The 24,305-nt window shown below is 44.5% G+C and overlaps 1 protein-coding gene across 1 annotated transcript in view; it reads right to left on the reverse strand.

Moving 5' to 3' along the window:
• Window positions 1-23,906, reverse strand: part of LOC131292982 (CD166 antigen-like) — a 147,808-nt gene extending 123,902 nt beyond the window's left edge. Inside the window, exon 1 of the mRNA XM_058321063.1 lies at window positions 23,759-23,906. Coding sequence (XP_058177046.1) covers window positions 23,759-23,906 — 148 coding nt within the window. The remainder of the gene's footprint in view (window positions 1-23,758) is intronic.
• Between the last annotated feature and the right edge of the window lie 399 nt (window positions 23,907-24,305).

Raw genomic sequence — 24,305 nt, forward strand, 5'->3', positions numbered from 1 at the left:
CGTACGAGAAAAGAACACCCCGAACGCAAAAGGCCGTATCTGATGATCATTTGCTTGCCAACAACTGATGAACTAGCGAAACCGACAGCCACCCGCTCGCACTTGCTTCCTCCCCTCACCCACTGACCGTCGGGGCCAAACCGGTCGTCCAGTTCTTCACCATAGCCTTAATCATTGGTCAGTTTTCTTTCATTCTTTTCAATGGACCGGATCGTTTGCAGGAGTAGTAGAAGTTGGAGTTCCCCATCGACCCCAACCCCGGTCCCTCTTCCGGCAGTTAGCTGCTCCGCTCCACCGTTTTTCGGGCCTTGCGGGAAGATTAATTTGCTCCCGGCCATGCACTCACTTCAATTTGGGTGAAAGTTATCTTTTAATTATTTTCTTCTGTGTCTTCCGTTGTGCTGACTGGAAGATTTTGCCGCTCTCTGGTGATTCGTTGCCCGGCTCACTATCTGCTCCCTCGGATTACGGCAGCAGCATCGAAGGGCGGACAATGGACTGAAAAGCGGTCGACGGAAAAGCGGAAGTGCGAGCAAAGATGAACTCCGGGTGTGCCGCCGTAGTGTGCTACTTACAGTGCCTCAAGGCACTGGCATGAAGCGCACGGAAGCGCACTCGTGCCATCCAAATAAATTTGGAGCGAATTGTACAAGATAAGCCCGTATGCTGGTGTTCGTACGTTGCCCGGAGGATTAGACGGTGGCAAACGGTACCGATAGTGACTGGATGCCGGGCTCAACTGGGGCTGGCAGCTGACGAAGGGATTGAAACAGTGGCATAATTTGAGCTGGTTAAACTGACTAGAGACTGGAATGGCAGCCGGTGCCACAGTGTCCGTATCTCGGCTGATTGACGCCTGTGGCTTTAATCAGGAAGTGTTGAAGATCAACTTGCAAAGAAGTTGATTTTATTCCTTCCGACCGGTCCGATGCCGATGTCCTGTACCCGAACTCCCAGGGACTAGCGACGGAGCAGCATTGGCTTGCTGGAAGCGACCAATGTGGTGCTGATAAAAGAATGCCGTATTTGATTGGATTACGCTAGTGTTAGCTGGGGAACCTAGGGACGGTTGCGCTGGAGTGAGTCAATGCATAATTGAAACACGATTCACCTGAAACAGTGTTCGAACTTGTGTCGAATCCAATCATCTGAGTTCCAATTGGACTTCAAAAAAGGTTCGTTTCTTTTAAAATCGTCACAAACAAATTTAAAGATGTTATCTTCAAATGGTTTGTCAATCAACGTAAATGACATAGCCTCGAAGAAGGTATTTTCTAGATACACTTAAGCTCAACATGGGTTCAATCAAATGGATATGTATTAGAATTCTCTAATACAAGAAACAATCAGATTTTTGGAAACAATCTAATATATCGAAGCGGAAAAGACCAGATATTTCCGATTGGTTTAAGCAAGAATATCCCTTGGAACATACATAGGACTCTGGACAATCAAGGACCCAATGATCCGGTACAATTCAATCTTTACGACCAGTCCCCGTTTGCATCTGTACAGCAAGCATTCCTCAACCGATTCGGAGCATGTTCCACCATTGCACTCACTGCGACATCTAGACATCTTCGGCCCGAAATGTTTGTCCCCTTCATCCAGACCCGTAACCAGCTGTCCGATATTCGATTGATGATCATAATCATGTACGACACTGTCACGATGGCACCGGCACCGTTTCGATGAACCGTTTTCCTTTCGACGCCACTGGCCGTAAACCTATCCCGATGAAGTATCGTAACCCGATGCAGGCGAAGATGCTCGAGAGCCGCATACTCGACGGTAGCACACTGACGGTGCCCTCCGCTCGTGGCCAGAGGGGTTCGGGTGGCGCTACGTCAAAAAGCGTAAAAGCATCGTCAATCATTTGCGCCTCGGTGGCTGCCGGCTTTTTTGGCTGCAGGCATCGCAGTCAGGCCATGGGGCTGCGACTGAAACCTTCCACTGTGAGGCCAAAACCTTCCCATGCCCGATGGAGTGAGTGGCGTTGGAAGTTTCGTAAAATATTCCACCATTTCTTCAACCTGACAAGTACAAAGCGAACGTTTTATCAGCCAAAACGGTAAGAGAACGGGAGAAGCTGAGACCCAAGAGTCCTTCGGCACTCGCTCATATATAAATATATAAACTACGTTACGCTTTTTTCCATCCACCGCCAATCGAGTGGCAACTCTTCTGTTAGCGTAGTTTTCACACACTTGCCGAATAAAAGGATTCTTTTTTAACCGTAGCAGATGTGAACATTTCTGAAGGATGCTCTTGTCACACACGACGTATATTTTGAATAAATGAAACTATGAGAAAACGGATGGCATCAGAGTTCAAAACATGAAATCGTTTTGACTAAGCGTCGATCAATCCCCAGGAGTGGATGATGATGAGATTTGAATGCAAGGCTTTTCTGGTTTTATAGTTTCATTGCTTTGCTCGATAATTTTTATTTGAGGAATCGCTCGACTAAATTTGAAGTGGAAATACTTAAATCCTTCAGTGCAAATCACCAAACGAAGCGAAGCGTTTATGCATCCACCAAAAAATCCCAAATATTAAAATGCAGCTCAGTGTGCAGCGCACAAACAATGCAATGATGCGGTTTGTCATGAAAACCGCTTGGCACCCGGCTCAAGTTGGCATCGTTAAGTGGTACTTTTTCCTCGCATCGTTGTTACACTCGACGGGAGTCACGCCGTCAACGAGATGACATTCCGTCTTCTGCACGGCGAGACGTTCCACTGCCGTGACAGACAACTGGCGCTGGTGGTGGTCGGTTTGCTCAATCGAGGGTGAAATCATATTTGCTAAACTTTGTCCTGCAACGAGGCGATGAATTTCCACGCCATCCACATCGGGACCGCCAGCACCACCGTAGCGGCACAAAACGCAGATCATTTCGTTCGTTCGGTTGCGACGAAAAAGGATCCCCGCTTGCGCCATTTCGGATTCGGGATGGCGAAGTAAACTAAAAACACAACCAGAAAAAAACACTCTTGTGTGACTCGCTTGCTTGGAACGTTTGTAAAAGTTTTCTCATATCGTTTTCCACCAGCAAACACGATAGAACGGGTGTGGGTGGGAAGAGACACAACGAAAAACTAAATAAAGCCGCACACGTTCAACGGTTTCCCCCAAACGGTGCATTCTCGAGCGTGTCCCATGTCTCAGTCCCTCCCGATCGAAGTAACTTTTAGGCTGCCCGCGATCTTCCGCCTCTTTTCGTCCGCTGTAGCTCTAGGCACCGAATCTAGGCACCAAGAGATTGGCAAACCATTACCCCCGGGGACCAGCTGCAACAAACCCGGCGAGCATTCGCACGGTTCAATTTTCAAACGGCAGTGGGCCATCGATTTTAAGTTGAATGTTAACGAAATTTTCACAAGCGTGATAATCACACCTGAACGGAGACCACCGGTCCGTGTCCAGCTGATGCACGAATGGAGCCAATTGACTTTTCCAGCACGGGAAGTTGTTTGCCATAAAACTGGATGTTGTCGAGGGTTTGGAGCTCCGTTTTTTTTTTTTGTTTAGTTGGTTTCCACTTTACGTCGAAGAGTAGATTGAATTTGGTGCTCATCTTTATGGTTTGCATTGTTCTGGCTCCGATGAAAGCGTGAACTATCCGGATCGATTTTAATTAAAGAAGTTTTTCTAATAGACCGGTTTCGAAAAGGCATTCCTATTTTAGGATTGCTGACGTGGAAACAGTTTTGCAAAACGAAGGCCAAACATTTAGCTTATTTCATCCCAGCTAGCTCTTAGTAACATAAGCTTTAAACTGTGCACTTCAATGTGCTTATGAATTTTAAACTATTTTTGGACCCAACGAAAATTCTTACAAACGCATAACATCAAGTACAAGTTGCTCCTAAACCATACTAACGGTCATAATTCCACTGAATAGTTCTTTCTCAAAAATTCGGTACTCATAAAATGATAAACTACCCAAGAAAATGAGGATACAGACTACACTTCAGCACGAAAAGCACTTCACCAGCTTTTCGCCTTTCGAATGAAAACAGCCAGCTTAAAAAAAAATATCGCTGTTAGTAAAAGCACGACTCATTATTCTAACGACTTCGATTACGCTTCAATCGATGGTGTTAGACGGGAAGCCTCTTCATGATTGCCCGTGAAGTCTGTGCCTCAAAACGTTGCCCTTAGGTGCCGTCGTTTCAATGGGCACTCACGGCGTTAATCCACTCCAAGAAGCCAGCACGCTTATTTGTTCGGAACCAGAATTTATTGAAACTTAATGAACGAATTAATTTTGAGCCTCACCGTTACGACAAGCCAACGATTTAATGCCACGAAGCATAAGCTACCGAGGTGGAACGGTTACCATTTGTAAAGCAAGTGCTTCAACTTGCCACGGGATTGAAAAAGAACTGGAACCAGCTAGGGATTGAATGAATTACTCCAACGAGCGAAAGCCGATTATGGTTCAATGGCTTCGGAAATTATGCTTCTTTATCGCCACAATCCACGCAGGACCGTGGCGTTCGTTGGCTCGCTTGAAACTCGTTGATTTTTTGGAAGAAAATTTAGCGTCCCGGCGGCTGTTGAACGACCAGTTTTTGGTGTAATCTTTCCCAGTGCCATCCGGTAATCCGTGGAAACCCGCTCACGCTCCGATCGCCCGGTCGTCAAGCGAATCAGTAATGCTATGGCCGACGGTGAGGAAGCAAAACGCAAATGTAAAGCAAAAATCAAAACAACCTAAAACCATCTGCTGACATAAACGAAGGATAATTCCAGCGGAGGTGTAGCACGTGAACAGATTCACCGTGTCTGGTCTGGGTTGCTGCAATCGGTACACGAACAGGGATGCATAATCTGACGGATGCGAGGAAACCAGGGTTGCGGAGCCAGAAAAGACAAAGAAAAGCTTCTGCCGGCTGCGGCTGCAAACACCGCGCGGCATTAGGCATGCAGACCGTTATGCAGGCAGGATGCAACTTTCTTCCGCCGTTACGATGCGCTATGACTTTTATGAATTTTAAATTAGCTTGATAATCTGGCATTTGTCGGCTTACGGTTCTGCTCCCTCCGGCGCAGAGAGGTTGGAGAGCTTCAAGAAAGAAATGAGAAAAGAAACCTTCTGGAAAAAATCTTTTTGATGGCACAGTAAGCAATGCAATTCGAAAGAAAACCAACTCCCGGCCTGCAACCACTCCGAGGGACTTTCTTCATGCAGGGTGGGGTACTTTTGTGTGAAACTTTTCTGAAGAGTAGACTAGCTGCTCCAACTATGGCGGAAGATGTCTCGGACGAGAAGTTTCTCCCGTCACCCGCAACCGGTTGTGTTGTCGTTCGTTTGGCTCTTACCCGAGCAGATTTTCGTAAAGTAGCACACGCTTTCGTTGACGCTCAACGCCATGTGAGCTTCTTCAGCGCAGCTTCGTTAGAAACACACTGAATGAAACGCGTCAAATTACTCTCTTTGGATTGTTTTCCTTTACAAATTCGTTTTAAAATCGTTAGAAGCTGCCTTTAACTATTTTCTTCCCGCTTACACTTCACTTCGGCTAAACGCATACTGCTTCAGCCTTCGGTTGTCGCCGCCTGCTGAACCGCGCGGCTTCACCGCACACTAAGAAAGCTGTCTTCCATTGCAAACGCTTTGAAGAACAATCTTTTTACTTTCTGAACAATGCGTCCACGCCGGGGAAGCTAGGGCGAGTGCTTTGCAACCACTTCCCTTTTGCAGCTGCAGTGCATTAAAGCCGAAATGTCACCGACAGGAAAACGAACAAACACACACACGCGCACAAACTGCCACACAGCCGGTTTCTGATGTGCAGCCTTGCGCAACCGAGTGCATCCGACTGCCAAGGACCCATATGCTGCCGGAATGGGTTTTGGCGAGAGACTTGTCCCGAACCGCAGCGGAAGTTATATTGTGCCAATCTCAGCAAATCACACCGAATCTTGGTAAACCGGCTGTCACGCTGTGCCCGAGGAAATCTCCTGAGAGTGTTTCCGGTTTGCTTTGAGAAAAAACACTTAAGAGTGTGAAGGTTTGCCACCAGCTTGAGATTACTTTACGTTAAGGTGTTTGTCAGTGGCCAACAGTTTGGAAAATTGGTCAATGAAAATTATTAACAAAACCATAACCAGCCGTGAGTGATTTGAAACTAGCTTAGTTGTGCTTTTAAATTAAATTTTAAATTAAACTTCTTAAACTCAACACGTGCTTTAGTATAGCCACCATTCAGCTGAAAGCAGTTTATTAGCTTCATTTCTTTCTTTCCATCCGAATGAAAGAATCACTTTTCTCAATTTTCGAACACACTTTCATTTCCGCCTGTCCGGTGCAATAGCGGCATGCTAACGTTTCTATTCCAAAACCATTCCGACTGCAGCATGAATGGCTTCAAACGTTCAAAATGTGACCAAAGGAAAAAAAAAAGAAACATCAAAACGAATGAACGAATGCCAGCACGAATTCACAAAACCGACGCTGTTTCTTCACTCAGAACTGAATTTCCGCTTACGTCCGTAGGATTGTAGTTAGGTCGCCCAATTGCATTTCAAGTATGAGATCTTTTTTCGTCACTCGTCGGACGGTGTGAAAATAAACTGTTTCACATCATGAAGGACGAAGCAATGGATAAAAAACGTTCCTTGTTCTTGAATGTTTCTCATTCTTACACAAATATGTTTTTAGACAAAAGTGTCGAGAAGGATAAAATTTCTTCAAGCTGCATGCTGCTATTTAAAAAATGTGTTATTATAATGTTAAGTGTAGCGGATGTTCAACACTTACGTCAAACATATAAAACTTTTCTGTACAATGATGCTTTTCCGCATTAAACGGTAGAGGCACGAAGGAAAAATCCATCTGTGAGTGTTGTCCTACAGTCTAGCAAATAATTGACTTCCAACACATGCACACAGCCCACGGGTAATTCATAATAATGAATGTATTCACAATCAAATTAACGGTTCCTTTTGAGATTCAATTACTTAAAATATTACCATTTCATTGCAGCGCTGTGCTTAAGATTTCCCCGACTCCGTGCTTCCATCATTAAATCCATGAGAGAAAAGAGTAATTACAGCAGCTCCAACGGACAAAAGTTGCCCCACGCCGAACACGGGCGCACCACGGTTCTCGCACCCTTAATGAGCTTCTTTTTTCCCACATCTTTTCCCCCCGTTCGTGCCGGGGTGCCTTTGGTGATTTCATTAATTCATTACACCGCACCGCAGCACGAACGATCCGCCAGACGGAATCGGGCGGTCCAACGATGCTGGATTTCGATGTTCCGTCAACGAAAACGAGCTCATGTTGGCGCCCGGCATCCCACTGGCTGGTTGGAGCTGTTGAAAGTAGGATTCACCAAACCGGAGAGCTTACCCCCGGGGTCTTCAGGCCAACCCTGAAGTGATGGTGCTCTTGCGGGGACTCATGTTTCGAGGCCATTCTCCCTCAGTGGATGTAAGTGAGGCAAAGCTTCGGTGATGCTCTTTTGTCGGCACCACTCTTCTCGGGAAAATCTTTTGGCCCTTTTTAGCCCATTTTGGTACTTATTTCGGCAGAACAAATTACTTAAATGCAGTTATAAAAAATACATAGGACTCACTTTAAACTTAACGCCTCCGCATAGACGCCACGAGATGGCGGCCATCCGATTCTTTACCGCCCTCATTCGGGGCTCGCAAACTGTCGTTCGCGCAAAGTGGCGCAATGACGCATCCGAGCAGAAGGTTCCCTCGTAAACTGTGCATGTAGTTCGCTGCCCTACGGACACCGTGCGACAACGGCTCGCCGACACTTTAAGGATCGCCCGCAAACGCGGCTCCCTTTTTTTCATTGCTCGCGAAGCGAGTTTGGAGCGGTCCTGACATTTTTTCCCGAACACTTTTCAACCTCACCCAACCCAACGGTGGTGGACCATGACCGTCTAGCGTCGGAGCTCGCGGCCAGCGATTGGGTGTGACCTTTACGAGTATACTTTCGGCGCCTTTCTGTCCTGTTCGTGTGGCTGGAGGGTGCTTGTGTCCTCCCGGTTTTGAACCACAATGCAACTGACGTCATGTGGAAACGGTGGGTTCTTTTCACGCTTTCGCCATTCATTCCTGGTTCGTGCTCGAATCGTTTTCTTCATTTCATAAAACCGACGAAAAGAAAATGAATCAGGAAAAGAACACCGTGCCACTTTTGGCGCTTTTCTTCGGGGGGAAAAAGGCTAGAAACCCACCGTTCGAAGACGCGATTCTTCCGGGGGCCAGCAATTTTTCGCTCCCAGCAAATTATCTTTAATTACAGTTTTCGGAACAGATGACAGACGTTCATTAAACGAGCCCTCGTCAGCCGACACCAACCAACACCACACCCACTGTCCGGAGCGGGGACTGGTCCACTGGTGAAAAAAGTTTATAGCGCAAGTGTCCCGGAAGACCTCGATTTCAGTTGAAAACTAACTGTGCAGTAAAGTGAAGCGGATGGTTCCGGAAGCGGAGTTGGATGATGTTGATGAAGTGACCTAGAGTGACATTAATAAATGAATATCCTGTTTTTCCAACCCGGTGCGTCAAAATATGAAAACTCTTTGCTTGGTTTTGGAAAAATGAGATACCAATGTTTCTCCCCTTGGTTATAATGGTGAGAATGAAAATATGTACTGGCAAAACTAGAACCGACTGGTTTTGCAACGAAATCTCTCTGGACCAAACCGAACCAGTAGCAAATGTGGTGCTAGTCATAATTTTTAAAAATCGATAAAACAAGGCAATGTCGGCCTTCGACGTGCCACAACGCCGCGAGCAAATTAAATGAACCGCTCGATAATATGAATAATTTTTCCGTTCCCAACGGGCGAACGCGCTCGTTGTAGCTTGCAGTTCATCGCATAAAACCATCCCGGCTACCGCCAAATGATTTCAAATGACCCAGAATCGGCATCAATGTGTGACGGTGAGCTAGCAGTCCATATGAAAAAAAAAAAACAATCGAAATTTTCATCATGTTCCCCACTATTTTCTCCTTGTTTTTCGTGTTAACTGGTATTGCAGAATGATTCGGTTTTTTGTATGCTCTGGGCTCGCAGGCTCGATACCGCAACGAAGAAAGATTAAAATTGGTAATTTAATTATGACGAATTTTTAGTTATTCCGAGCCCCTTCCACCAACCCAATTTGCTTTTGCCCGTTCGTGCTCTAATAATACGGTTCGATGTGTGGCAATTGATTGCTACACTCGGATAAATGCTCAAATCGCATGCTACACGCCCGACACCCGACCCGGTACCCATAAACCACTAGCGCAAAGGGTATGGAAGTAGGAAACGTTCATTTTTATTATCATAAAAAGCGGAGGGCGAAAAAGTTCCACCCGACGGCACACTCGTTTATGCACAGTTTTGCACCGGGTTTATTGTGATGGAAAATTTAATCGATTATCGATTGCTCGGGAAGGCGGCAAATTGGATTAATGGGCATTGTACGGTCATTGAAAAATGGTGATGGAAGCGATAAAACGTCGGCTTGGCAGCCTCGATATGTGCTGCGACTGAGGCAGGATGCACTGGTTAACCCTTTTTGCTGGCAAGCCGGAAGTTTGCGTGACGAATGCGTGCACTCACCTGAAATGAGATGCAGAAAATGTATAAGCATAAGTACGAGTCATAGGAAGTTGGTTAGGAATTTATCAAATGTTTACGTATATTTAGTTGTGTGTGAAGTTGTACTTACACATCATTCAGTAAATTAATTGAAACAATAGTACGTTGAAGAATGGTTTCACATGCATTTGTGGCAGGAAACCAAAATCTATAATATTATTCTCATCTAAATACAATGTTACAAAGCAATAACTCTCGAAATGTGTTATGTTAATGCCTGAGAATTTGGCCATTTGTATTCGAAATCAATTGTTTTATAAACCAAAATTGTTTTATAAACCGCGATGTTTTCTTACGTCGAGTATTATTTTCCTTTCTTATTTCATCCAGTGAATATTTTATTTCCATCAAATTGTTTTTCACGATTTAGGGATATTTTGAAAAAAAGGGTCTACGTTCAACTAAACTAACCAGCCTGAACTTCAACTTCGTCGCTGTTTTAGGATTTTCCCTTTCGCCTGCCAAAGCAATTAGAATAATTTCGCAACCCCAATCCATCACGCTGCCCCCCCCCCCCCCCCCCCTCTCCCTTCGAGCACGTTCGTATGTTTTTATTTGCTTAAAATTTCATCTCATTCAAAAAGTGCCCACTTTTCGTTCGTTGTGTTTAAATGTCCACCCCTCCCTCCCTTCTTCGCGGGCCATGGCTGACGTTGTGTTTGTATTTCTCAACCCGCACACCCCCGACCCGGTTGCAGCGAGCGGCGAGTAAATTTTCCCGAACCCCACCACATAAATCTCCCCCGGCTAAAAGGACTCGAAGGGTTTAGCACCTGTTCGGATCCCGAGGACGGTCCGAGCGCGAAAAATCCAAGCTTGCTGAAAAGGTTTATCAACAACCGGCAGCAACCATCCACCATCCTTTTCAAAATAATCTTTCCCCTTCCGCGCTCGAATGCGGCACAAAGCCCACCCGGGTTGCCGTCGTTCCGTCTTGCCACCCCTGTCCGGCAACGTCCGGTACGGAGGATGTGGGCAAAGGCAAACTTTTCTAACCTCATAAAATTTATCAACTCCAAGCAAACCCGTTTGCCAACGGATTCGTCTTCGTTGGCGTTGACTTATTTTTTTGTTTTTGGTTTTCGTTTTGTATGGTATCCACCAACGCCTACTCTTTATGTGGCTCCCAAATAAACCCATTGCACTGATTGTGGCAGTATATCTAACAATTAGATGGTCCCCGGGCCGCACGTTGGCGGGCAAACGGGACGCGCTTTCGAAATTTATTGCCAGGGCAAGGCGCATTCGGTGCCTGCGCAACGTATTGCCAAGAAAAGCAATTATAGGAGAAAAAAAGAGACGATTAAAACTTCCTTTAAAATCCACAACAAGCGGCCGGTTTCGCTTGAAACAAAGCTAAAATCAACCGAACGAAAGCTTATTAGAAGGACCACAGGGTCACAAACTTTACAATGGTTTTGAAGTGTTGAGTGAAGGCAATATGGTGGAAAATATATATAAATAAATAATATTAAGGACAACATTTATTCTAAAAACTTCTATTGCTTTATATTGCATTCAAAAGTTGAAGTTGTTTAAAATGTTTAACGTTTCACCCAGCAAACATTTAAGCTTTACGCCAAGCTAACGATGGTCAACCCGATGATTTGTTGATCCCTGCAAACTACTCCAAGCATAATGTGTCCTCTCGTTATCAGTTTAGCGCTGTAATAAATTCCATTCATGACGACCCAAACATGATTGATAGTTTGTAAATAAAATCGTTCGCACGTATGGCTCCCCCTCGCCGGGGTGTGCCGATCGTTCACCGGAAGTGCCGCACTTAGGACCGGCGTCCCTATGGTGCAAAGTAACATAAAAAGGATAATTTATTAATATTCCACCGGTTTTCGCTTCGATCGCCTTCTGGAGCTATCGCTTTCCGGAGCGTGGCGCAAAAAGAAAACACGTCGACCCAGCGGAATACCAATCGGTACTTGGTACACGTTTTTGCCCTTCAGCATTGTGGCCATCCGCCATCCAATATGCATAAGATGGATGACTTAACGGTTGGTGCGAACATGAAGCAATAATACCCGTTCCGTTGCTTTGAGCTTCCCGGGGGCGAATGGTGTAGAAGACGACGACGAGGAGTGAAATAAAATGCGAACCGGCAAACGCTACACGAATAAACAGATGACGGGATCATGCCTTCGGATGGACTGTACAACGAAGCAAATAGAAAAAAAACGACACAAGTTCGAGATGGATTGCTCTAGTCGATTGAAAAGACCTGCCACCGGCCGGGAATGGCTTCCAGCTCGGGTCCAAGTTGATGGACAAAACGCCCACCCCGTTCCCGTTCGACGCGGGACGCGGACAATGCGATTCCAGCCACATTCCATTTCCGCTCGTAGCCATCCGGGTCCGTTTGCTCGTCGATTTCGGGGAGGGAAAAAATCTCCAGTTTCTATCTCGCAATCGGACATGCCACCAGTTATGGTGGCAACAGCCGACACCCCGGCTTTAAGAGACTGTTGCGGCATCCTTGGCCAATGCCCCGTGGGCAGAGTATCGGTGGACGGATGTCGGCGGGTTTCAGCGATAGATTCGCTGGAACGCCGTTGGGGGGAAAATAAATTGAAAACCGTATAATCCGAAATTAGATCCAGATAGATGGTCTAGAATAACAGCACATATTTCTTTCTCTGTTTATTATCCTGCCGAACGAATGAAGGACCGGCTGAGACCGACTTTCCAACGCCGTGGTTCGTCATCCCACTCTGCATACGGTGCCAACGCCGGGGACGCAGAGCCTTCGAGATTGGTTTTCGTGTCCTATCAGATTCTATGTTTGAAGAGTTTTCCTCTCGGCTCCGGCCGAAAAAAGAAGCAGAACTTCACTAAATGACCGAGGGAGTCTTACTTCTCGTGGCCTTTTTTCGTCGTTCCATTTTAAAATGCTTGTCCTGAGTTAACTTTTCTGTCACCCGTGTAGATCTGTTATGAAATATTTCAGGGTTTCAAACTATAAGGACAGGAATTCAAATGAAACAATGAGCTAAACCAAACAACTATTTTAATTTATCAACGTTAAAACTAAATAAAACGAAAACGAAGCAAGGAAACAATAAACTTTTTGGTTTTCCATGTCCTTCATCTATAATAAACATGGTGGCGAAAAATATAATAATCCTCGAATCCTACAGGAGCTTCTCAAACTGCTCCTTATGTTAGAAGCTTTTGTGTACAATGGACGATTAACACTTCCGATCCAACTATCAAATGTTTTGATTTATTAAACACTGTTTGAATTTTGAAACGTTTTCTATTACATTTATTCCAAGCTATGTTTTGACATCCTTACAACAAAATAAACATCACAAGTCCTGTGTATACAGCAAAAGGTTGGAAAGCATTGTTATGAGAAGGCATTCTGAAGTGTAAAGAAAGTAGTTCAAGATTCCGGCATTATTTTTTGGCTCAATAAGAGAATTGTTTCCTTTAATTTCAGTATTTTTCGAAATCGTTAGATTTTTGTTTTTCAAAGACAAGTAAATTATAACACCGATTTACGAAATAACACTTAAACTTTCACTAACGCATTAGTGAAATAGTTACTTCACGAGCGACCAACGGATGTTCGTAAAGGACCGACAACTTGACGACGGAGGGGTTTATAGCCCCAGGTGCGGTTGCGTCAATAAATTAATATGCAACTAACAGCAGTTGTTTATGTGCGTTGGCGAATAGACGTCATTACTTAAGCCAACACCACTTGGCCATTTTCCACTTGGCATTCCTTCGGCTGGTCAGGTGACCTATGAGGGCGCCGTCGAGACCGGGGCGAGACCGCAAGGAAGCTGCACATAGTTTCCACACATATGCACGCAACCGCAACGGGCGCGAACATGTCGTCCGTCCTGTGGTCGCGGGCCATCTTGGTGGCATGTTGCTCAGCATCCTGCCAGCCCGCCGGGTTCCCGAAGCCAAGCGAGGCGGTTAATAATTGAAACAGTCTTGTTAACAACACTCATCCGCACGAGAAACAACCTGTTTGTTTCAGGGTGCAAGTCGTGCGACGCGCCGTGGTATGTCGAGCAGTCGGGCTGACGTTGACCTGACTCAAGACGTCACACTACGCGAAAGGCGTTTACATGCCCGGCATGCCCGGAAGCTCGCTGGTGGAGCTCGCGTTGCAAAATTCAAATCAATTAACCCAGTGTAAATATGCTCTCGCAGAATGGGATGTAATTTTCTCATGCATAATGAATAGCCTCTCGATGGCGAAGACGACGACGCGCGATGACGGCCGGGGTGGGGCTGGTTCGGAATGAAAACCATGGCATGTCAACTATGGCAGTCCCTCTTTCAGACATAGGGTAAGTTTTGGTGATCTCGTATGGAAAGGTGAAGCATAATTTCAATGGCGTAACGGTTTCAGCGAACAAAGACAAAGGATACAATAGAGCAAATATAATTATACCAGAAAGGGAATTTCTAAAATAGTTTTGGTCCCATTTATTTCCGTTGGGTAAACACAACATAATACAATGCCGCTAGATCCCATTTCTTGAAAGTGCTGCACAAGTAGAAGGCAAAACAATAACAAAATATTGGTTCAATGTTTATATTATTTAAGTTTTCCATCTACACCTCTGTTAAAAACATTCAAAAGCATTGGCTTGATATTCAGTTTTTTCTCTCTATTACCCCCTTCCTATCAGTAACTTTCCCGCTGTCAGCCTTCAATCAATCCTTTCCCGTTGCGCATAACTCCATGGTGACAGGTTGACGGTTTCTTTCTGCAGCCTCATTTATTATGAACACTTTCCCGGTGGTCGTTTTCGGACCCTGCACCGAGAACGCACTCCGGCTCGCTGGCTGCATTACATTGTAACCGTCCCACGCCGGCGAGTCCTGGCTTCGCTTGATGGTGCAATGATGAATGATACCACTTCTCACACCGCTGGCCGGTGGAAATGCAAAACTGTGGTTCCTGGTACCCACCGAGGAGCGGGCTAGCTCCAACGGACAACCGGATGGATATAAACTTCATCCAACTTCCTGCACAATGGCGATCAAGCCGGGCGGTGCAGAAGGGTTTCCACCACGATTAGCTTAAAAAACCGGCGGAATGGGACCGAGTTTTCCGATGAATTATGAAACCTGCTAAGCAGCGGTGGAAGGTGAAGTGTGTGTGTGTGGTGCCTTTTTATCCTACCTTCCCTTAAGCTCTCACTAACCGAGAAACCCGACCCCATCCGAGCAGTCCCCGTGGCAGACAGTTTGATACAGAAGACGAGCCCGGAAACATCTGGGTTCACGGTCTTAGATGAACCTGTGGCTTTCGGCGAACATCCCAACGGCGCGTCGTGACCCTCCGACCGTACCAGCGGAGCAAGTGGCGTGAGGAGTGTGCATGCAAAAGGATATATATTGTGACAGGTGAAGAATCATCACCATCACTCCTGCTTGCTGCTACTCACTCGAAGGATGACACTTTTTCGTGTCCGTCCGCCACGTGTTCCCTGCGCTTCCGGGTCCGGGGGTAAATCGGTGGATACAATATTTTCCAACTCCTCTCAGCGGCATTCCGGAAGGGAAAGTTTCTCCCAGGATGAATGACATGCACCAGTTCCCCGGTCAACAGGTCGGACGAGTTTCCCGCGTGTTCACGTACTTGTTCATCCGGGATTCTTGGAAGCTTCCTTTCGTTCCGTCAGGAATACTTTTGCACGATTGACATACTCGGTGAAACTTTTGCGAAAACAGTGAAGTGGCTTTTTTCTTTCGTATCAGACATCATTTCGTTTTGATTATTATGCGAAAGTTATATTCAACTTGGTTCTCTCTTCAGAGAATGTTTATTAAACATGTTTTGATAAGTTTTCGGTAGTATTATGTAATAAAGTGTAATGTGAATGTAGCTCAATGTTTCAATCATTTTGTTTTCATTTTACTTGCCGATCAAATAAATTGTAGTTTGAATATAGTTAAACAGTTTTTATAGAAACTTGAAATTTTAGAAGCCATATGACACTAAATCTATTGTTTTAGTAGGATTAGAATATTACAAGTACAGTAAATCGAGTTCTTTTAATAAAACAATTGATAGTTTTACCAAGTATTTCGCTAAAGTCTACTCATACAGTATTAGTAGATATGTTTTAACTCAACAATTTACAGTAATTTATCCAGGCATAATATGACACACTCTATCTTTAACGCATGTGATACGATTCGATACATTATCTTCTCCTTTTTTCTCCCCTACTACTGCAATCTTGTAGAATGTGGTGCCACGGTAAAGCCAATTAAAAGCAGTTTTCCTCACCAAACACTTTCTAAGCAGCGCACCAAAAGGATTAAATCAATTGCTAATTTAAATCCGTTTCTTCATCGATGCACAGCGGCTAAGCATTCCGTTCCATCCCGGTACGCCCCTGATTCGTGGAAAGCACTTGTCCGACTACCCACACACACACACACACACCAGGTGGTAATGTTGTGCCCTAACACAAAACACTTACAAAAGCTTAACAGGTTCGAGGACGGGCACGGTCAAAGTGGTCCTCGTATTCCTCCTCTGGAACCAGAACCTGGTTCTTTTTGAGCCGAGTGGAGGGGCTGGGAGCGGTATGCCAATTAAATGAAGCTATCACCGTAACGCTCCCGTAAACCTATTAGCCCAAGGGAGCCTCAAGGTGCTTGGTTCACTTAACAAAGACAAAAAACCACGGGATACAAAGCAGCAAGCAAGCGCTAAAGTGTATTAAACAGTGACAAAAAACTTTAAACCCTGCTCTCCCCTTCACGAACAGGCGTCGTGTGTGTTTTTGGCCGGAAAAGCGTTCCACAACCCACGGTTTTGTGCCGGAGTAATCCTCCTTTACTCCATTTTCCCACCCGACCCAGCCTCGCACTTCGATCTAACGAACGGTCGATGATGGTCGATGGACTGTGAACAGGACGGGATGGATATGAATGGCTAGTTCTATGTTCTTTCCCCCTTCTTTTTCTTCGTTTGCCTTCGCTCTCAAAGTCCTTGTTTGCAGATCATTCTGGGCAACTAATTGGCTTCATGACCATCGTAGTGATTATGTGACGGTGTAGACACCCAAACACACACAAAAAAACTGGACCGTCCCGTAACACAAACTTAACCGAGCCGACCGGGATGTGTGGCCCGAGCTGGGCTAATGAAGCTCCGAAAGGTAGGATTATGAGATAGTTTAAACTGCTTTGGTTGATTGAGAAAGTTTTTATCCAATTTTCCAGTGCCATTTGAAGATGGAAAAACGGCTTACGGAGGAGCTAATAGGGGTCGTAGGACCTTTTGAACTTCCTTTAAATCGACCATCAACAAAACCACGTATCACAATCAGGTTGAAGTTTTGCTTTGTGATAAGTGTAACGTCTACTTAAAAGCACACAAAATGATGCACAAAATTATTCTTTTTGATGAAATTTGTTCTGAACCATAAGTTATATGTGTTACTAAGTGTGAAAAATTGTTTTCGGAAAATTTAAGCTCTAACAAAAGCGATCATGTTTATAATAATTTTCTTCGATTTAATTCAAAGTGAACCATTTTCCTAGTACAAAAAACGAACTTAAGAAACCTGTCAAAACAGGGGCCAGAAACAGAAAGAAGGAGTCCTCCGAAACAACAGAAAACCCCGTTGCAAAAACGGTGCTAATATTACCTGCTTTTTGCTTCAGTTAACCCTTCCACCTTTCGGTAAATAAAAGGTAGCAATAGAGCGGAGGATAATTTCGGGTGCAACGATTTGTCGTGCGAAAATCCGTGTCCTTCCACCCAATCAACGAGATTTCCAGCGTGTAGGCGTTAAACCCGCTTCAACCATCCTTGGCACGTTACGTAGATCCGCCTGACAGTTGGGGTGCTCTTTCTTGGAAAATTACCTTCGCCCGAAACCGCCCCGCGATACGAACAGGTAGGCAAGTGGAGTGTAGTAGCAATTTGGTACAACACCTCCTTCCTTCCGCCGGCTCCCCGACCGGTAACGTACCGTTAAAAGTGCGTAAATATAAATTGTCCAGATTAACTTTCCCATTGCCCTCGTTGGCGCCCGTTATCGTCCTGGCAGCGATTAGCCGGAAGAAGAAATTATGGTACTCGGTTGCAAATGATGGCAGCGGAAGACGTGAAACTGGAAGAAGGCAAGAAGGTTTCCACCGGGCAGCCCCGGGGTCTACTTATAAACCGGAAAAAGGGTTCTTCTTATTTCTTTTCTTCCTCTCGGTCGCGCGTTTGGGGTCGGAATTGGGCAATCGTAAAAATTTAAACACCCGCGTTTGGTCTCTCTACATCTTCCGGCGCTTGATCGAGCCGATCTACCCCGAGAGCGGTTTTTGACTGCTTCTTCAAGCAATTGTTCGAAACGTAGAATATTTCTTTGCCAATTTGCGGTCCCACCTCCGGCTGCCACTGCACTGACCTTCAGGCCGGCCAGTCAACTTCCTACTTGAGAACCTTTCCCGGTTCGATACCCGAGACGGTTGGGGAATGGAAATGATTTTACCGGCTCCCATCCGCTGCATAATTAACCCGTAAATGTGTTCCCCGCCCGCGATAATTTGATTTCACAATTTGCCAATGTCGCACGTGCTGAACTTTTGCTACAATCTTGAGTTATCCTTTTCATTTGGGTCGCTTTGAAGGGTACACAAAAAATCATCCAAAGAGTGGACCCGGGATCCTTCAGAAGAAACAATGCTGTCCAAAACCGGGTACCCAAACCATTATCAGGGAAATCAAAAAGGGGATTGGCACTTTTTAACTTACAGTTGGTTCTCCTTTTCGTTGTCTCAATGGATTTTGAAGTACAGCCAGTATGTTTTGTGTACATTTTCTTAATTTATCTTAATGAAAGAACCAAAATGACACATTTTCTTCATTTTTACGCTCACCGCTTTTAGAGTGGTACCTTTACAAATAAGATAAAAGCAATGGAACCGCGATGCAGTAAAAGCAACGAGAAACGTAATTCTAATTAACACAAAGTGCATTGAGAGTGAGTCTTTTTGGTGGATGACTTTCTATGCAGCCACTAGTGAGCTGCTTCTAAAAAGCATTCAACGGCAGCTGCGCAACTTTGTCACAGACAAACGACTCTTTCATGAAACCTCTTGATGAGTAAGATTCTAATAAAACATGCTTGGTAAACACTAGTCTACCGTAAAGTGGGTTTAGAAACAAGAATAAATGGATGAGAAAATAGGCTTAAGCACAAAGTGGCAGAATCTAATGTTTGAGCAAAAAAGCACTCTTTGAATTGGGCAAATGCACAGATGAAAATGTATTTCTTTTCATGATTAGGTTTGCATTAGTCATTACAATTTAGAAATGCGTCCCACGGCAAATATAAATGCCATGTGGATATTTGCGATGGATCTAAATTTTTAATCAAACTCCATTTCGATGATGTAAGCAAAGTGTAGCAAAGTGAGCATCAGTAATTATTCTAAGAAAATCACATCTCAAACCTGGCATGGATTTGCGAAAACATTTCCGATGAACGCACATCTCAGCTATAAATATATCAAAAATTGTACAGTACAAATTTACTGCCTGACATCAATAAATGCACCGTTGCTGCCAGAGGTCGCTGGAAAGTGGATACACTCCACTAATTGTCAATTACAGCGATGGGAACACTCGAGGGAAAACCTCGCCCGTTGCTGGTTTATCAGATTTCACAACAAACCTCCCGGTCGGAACTCACACGGCTCGGTTGTTTTCATGTTGTTTTCTCAGCCTCTCGTTCCCGGGAATATGATTCGCCAGCAGCCGTTTCTAACAGCACACTATATTATCGGGGTCATGAAAATTTCACCTCCAAGTTCACCCGAACCCGGGGGCGTGGGCTCCAAAGGACACGATGCCCTTTTCGACGGGACTCCAATAAGAACGCGCACAAAACCCTTCTCGGCGCCCGGTGGCTCGAATTGCTATGAAGTGGCTGGTACTGGGGCGAAGTGGAAAAAAAGGGCGAGGATCTTTACAATGACATGCCAGTGCTATATGTGTGTACGTATGAATCAAATGTGTCTCGTTACATCATATTTCTTCGTTAGCGTCGAGGTAATGCTCGAGATATTACGTTACCGCCCGGCGGTTGACGGTATCTTTTGAGGGAAAACTAGTAACCCAGAGCAAAAGCTTGTAGCGCTAGAAGCACTGGCGTTGCCTTCAGCGAAGCCAGATTTCTTGTTGCCTCCTCCCGGAGGACGGTACTTCACAGCACCCGGTGGCTTTAAATCAATGTCGAAGAAAATGTAATGGAAGTGGATGGGAGAAGATTTTTCCCACACTCTCAAGTAGTGTGCACATGTATGCGGGTTCGGTTCACATGCCCGAGGATTGAATCGAAGACGGGAGTTGCTTTGGTTTCTTCTGGTTGTGATATGTTCTGTTTGTTCGATGGCGTAAGACAGTTGTGAGTGTTTCGAAAAGCTAAAAAATTATATCTGTTCAGATCTGATGTTTTGATTTTACAAATACTATTCTCAATCACAGATATAATTGCAGGACGGTAACAATTCAGCAACAATTTTTAAAACCCCAAACATCTCAGCAAAACCTTTCAAGGTAAGTAAAATTGGAGTGACGTAGGATGTTTTCAGTTTTATCTACTCCCATTTTGGAGAAAGCAAAATAATAAGAAATGCCTACCAATACATATCATGCGGGAAACATAACATCATATCATGCCTGAAACATTCGAAAACACCGAGCAGCATGAAGAAATCCAGAGCACTAAAGGTTGTTGCGCTTCACAATCTCTTTTTCCACATTCGTTTTCTTGCGTTTATTTCCACGAGGAGGTTTTCACTCCGTTTTACTTGCAGAAATTCTTCGTTGGGTAAAGGCATTTGACTAGCTGAAATTGACTTTTAATCCTTATATCCCACGCGTCTGCATTCTACTCCACAGGGCCTTTAACCGTATATTCTTGCCTTCTGTCTCGCTTTCCTCGGCCATATGACATCGAATCGACAAGTCTCGTTTCTTGTGTGCTGTCCCACGCCTTCAACTGCTATATAGATTCCACCTCTGCGAGCTTTCATCCACCATCTGTAGCCCCGAAAAGCTCGTGCACACTTTCTGCTTGCAATTTAGAATAAATATCGTTTATTTTCTCGACATTGCTTCTTTGTTTTTTCCGTCGAAATACCCGGTGACAGTTGAGCACAACGGCAAAAACACTCCCTACCACCATACTGTACTGTTAACCTTACTCAACCCATTTGTGATCAGTCACTTTAATCTAAACCATTCGAGCGCATCATTTCATCGCGGAGGTCCGTTGGCTGTTGGTGCGAAGAGGCGAAAACAATACTGGAAGGACATCGTACTACGTGCGGAGCAACAAAAGAATCATAGACAGACATTGCTTTCCTGGAAAAGCGTTTCATATCGTCGCTGTTTCCCGGGCAGCAAGAAGTCCCCATTCCACGCGTGGTTGAATTGTATTGATCAATGGAGGCGCCTGGTGCTTTACGTTGACACGATGTTATTTGCCCGTAACGAATCGTTCCTGCTAGCAACAAGGGCTGCGCATTGATTCTCGACATTTTGAGAAGTGAGCAAAAAGTAGAATGCATGTTTGGGATACATTTAATGCGCTTTCTGTAGAGCGTGTGCGTTTTCTCCGATCGATGAAGAAGAGGTATAAAAAACTACCAATGGTTGAACATCAATAATGTTTCTCATAATTTACTGCCATTCATTCATTCATTTTAAAAATAATTTGTTTTAAAACAATTGAAATTCTCCATAATCATTTCGTTTGTTCAATAAGTTACATGAAATACGGTAATGGAGGTGCCCAGTAGTTGATAAATAAATGGAGGCGCCCAGTACTTGTTAAATAAATGGAGACGCCCAGTGATTATCGAGACATTATCGGATAAATGTAACATCACCTTTACTTTTTCAAAGTTGAATACAAAAGAAAAGAATATAACAGTTTTTCATTCATAAAGGCAGTCAAAGCATAAAAAAACAATGTTGAATGAACTCTTTAAAATTTGCTTCTTGAAAATTCGCTGGGATGATTTTAAATTTCATCCCCATTAAAATTTATAAAATATATTTGATTTCAATTTTTCTACGAAACTATACTAACAAAACGTAGAAAAGTAAACTCACTGAATGGAACGCGTCACTTAAAATAACGTCTTAAGACGTCAGCGGACAGTCATAACAATTTGAAACCGTTCATCATCAACCAACCACGGCGCTGCCGGTGAGAAAAGTCACCTAATCCCTTCCAATTCCAGTTCGCTCGCAATGAGGCCACTCGTTTGCACTAAGTCCGATGGGATTTCGTTTCCATTTCGAGCGGTTTCACTTTCCAATCAATCTTATCACAGCTCATTTTTCTTCGTTTTGCACATCTTTAATACTTTAAAAGGGCGCCATACCCCCCCTGAGTCCTTGTACTGAGTGCCGTCTGTCCAATGTGCTAGAGGGTGCTGCCTTACCTTAACCAGGGCTTCAAATCTGAAATTCTGACGAATCCAGGTGCGAAGACGCTGCGAACGTAACGAAATGATTTACCTTGCAGACGTTCTCTCTCGCCCCGAAACCCGGTACAACACAAGATTCACGCTGTTATTTTGGCCGCAAATAGAGACTCGGGATGGACGGATCGGCATTGGACGATGGAGGAACGCGCTGGGAAACGTCAACAAGTTCTCAATCAATCATTGTAGCCCAAGTGTGTGATAAGCTTTTTTTCGTTCAATGTCGTCGGTGTGGAGCGGTGACGACACTCGGCGTTAGCATCCACTTCACTCAACACGTTTCGTTGATTCATTCATCAAACACAAGGCAACCGACTGACAAACGACCGGTGAGCAAACGAACGAAGCACGAAAGAACGCAACATCCTAGCTGGGCAAACGGTTGATACTTTGCGCCTGCTGTAGGATGTACGGTGGTATTTGATTGTGGTATCCCCATCACAACCAGCATGACTTTAATAAGAATCGACAAAAGAAATCTGCCAGATTTCAACGCTCAAATGATACTGCCCGAAGTGTTGATTCACTCGAGGAAATAATATATTATTGATTTACTAATAGGAAGAATAAATCAGCAAAAAACTGATCGTTCAACTATCCACCAAGATCAAAACTACCTGGTGCGATTTCTTAGAGGGATTTATTGAGTAGTAACTTCAAGCTGCAAAATCAGCTTTAATCTCTGTTATCGTGCAAAACCATGCTAAAAAACATTTTCAACCCTCAATTTGAAACTGCTGCAGGAGCACGAAAATTCAACAGGAAAATTAAGTTTTCCTCTTTTATTGTGTCACTCGTAAGATGTCTTCGACCCGGAGGCAAGGTGGTCGTCGAGTATTTCTTCTGTGTCTTTACTTGGTGGCAAAACATTGCTTCCTTTTTTATACCCTCGCCCTAGACCAGATGCGACCCAGTTGTTTTTCGACGAGCCTCTGCAAAAACAGAAGTCACCGAAACGGGTTAGCGACGAAACCATCGCTTCGGGCGCCGGATGTTGTCCGGTCCGGTCGACATGGCATGGCACTGGCATACGGTTTCGCGGTTTGGCTTCACTGTAGCGAAACAATAAACAGACAACGTACAGTAAGTAAGTGAACCGAACGTTGCCGAGCCTTCCGGGAAGCGTCGTCCCAAAACCCGATGGCCACCGAGCGCCTTGCGACAAGAAAATATTTATCAACCGGACGTTTTCCGGGTGAAGGTTTTGCATTGTTTCGGTTGGAAGAAAAAGCTTCACAAACACAAAAAAAACACAACACAACACGAATCGAGTTGACAGGAATCATCGGAAGGTTGCGACAAATTTCTTCCGCGTCGCCCAACCCGCGACAGCTATGTACAGTTGCTTTTTTAAACGGAAGATTGTTTGTTTTGTTTTACAACCGCTTCTGGCAAAAGACGCTTTGAAAATTCATTTGCGATTTTTTTTTTTGTTTTTAATAAGACATCTTTCTTGCAACGGTGAATCGAAAAATTAATTTTGCAACAGTCAATTAACTTTTTCTCAATATTGATCGATTCAATTTACGAAATGTTTTTGTTTAAAGGATTTGGTACCATTTGGTGTCAACCTACAAAATGTTTGAAATAATTTAATATTAGATATTGATCCATCGTTTGAAACTCACCATGTTTCTCCTTATCGACCGCCGTTTGCTGAAGCCCGACCGTACACTGCACGATGATGATATTGATAAAGATGATATTGAACACTCGATTGAACCTGATCGCGATGTTGTGCCTCATTTTTCGTCGCATTTTCACCAGCCAGATCATCGGGTCAACGCATCAATTTCAGCTGAACTGCACCCGAGGTTCAAGTACGAAACGTTACTCGCATCCCGAGCTTCACTTAATTAGAAGAGCACACGAATTTCAAGCTTCACATTATCTGACACGGAAAAAAATAACTACAGGACACATTACTATTTTTGCACTCCCTTCGGAAAGTTTTCATCAACACTATCGATCTACGCTAGAGAGATTCGATTCATTTCACAAGTAATCACAGACTTGTTTTTACCACTATTTATCTGCAACGAATCGACGTCTTTCACCAGATTCAATGATTCTGCAAATAAAGTAAAAGAAATACAGTAACATTTGCGCAAAGCCTGCTTTTCGGGAAAGTAATGGTTATCCTTTTCCCGACCGGAAGCGGCGGGACTTTTTGTC

This window comes from Anopheles ziemanni, chromosome 2 (genome assembly GCF_943734765.1).
Source record: "Anopheles ziemanni chromosome 2, idAnoZiCoDA_A2_x.2, whole genome shotgun sequence".
NCBI lineage: Eukaryota > Metazoa > Arthropoda > Insecta > Diptera > Culicidae > Anopheles > Anopheles ziemanni.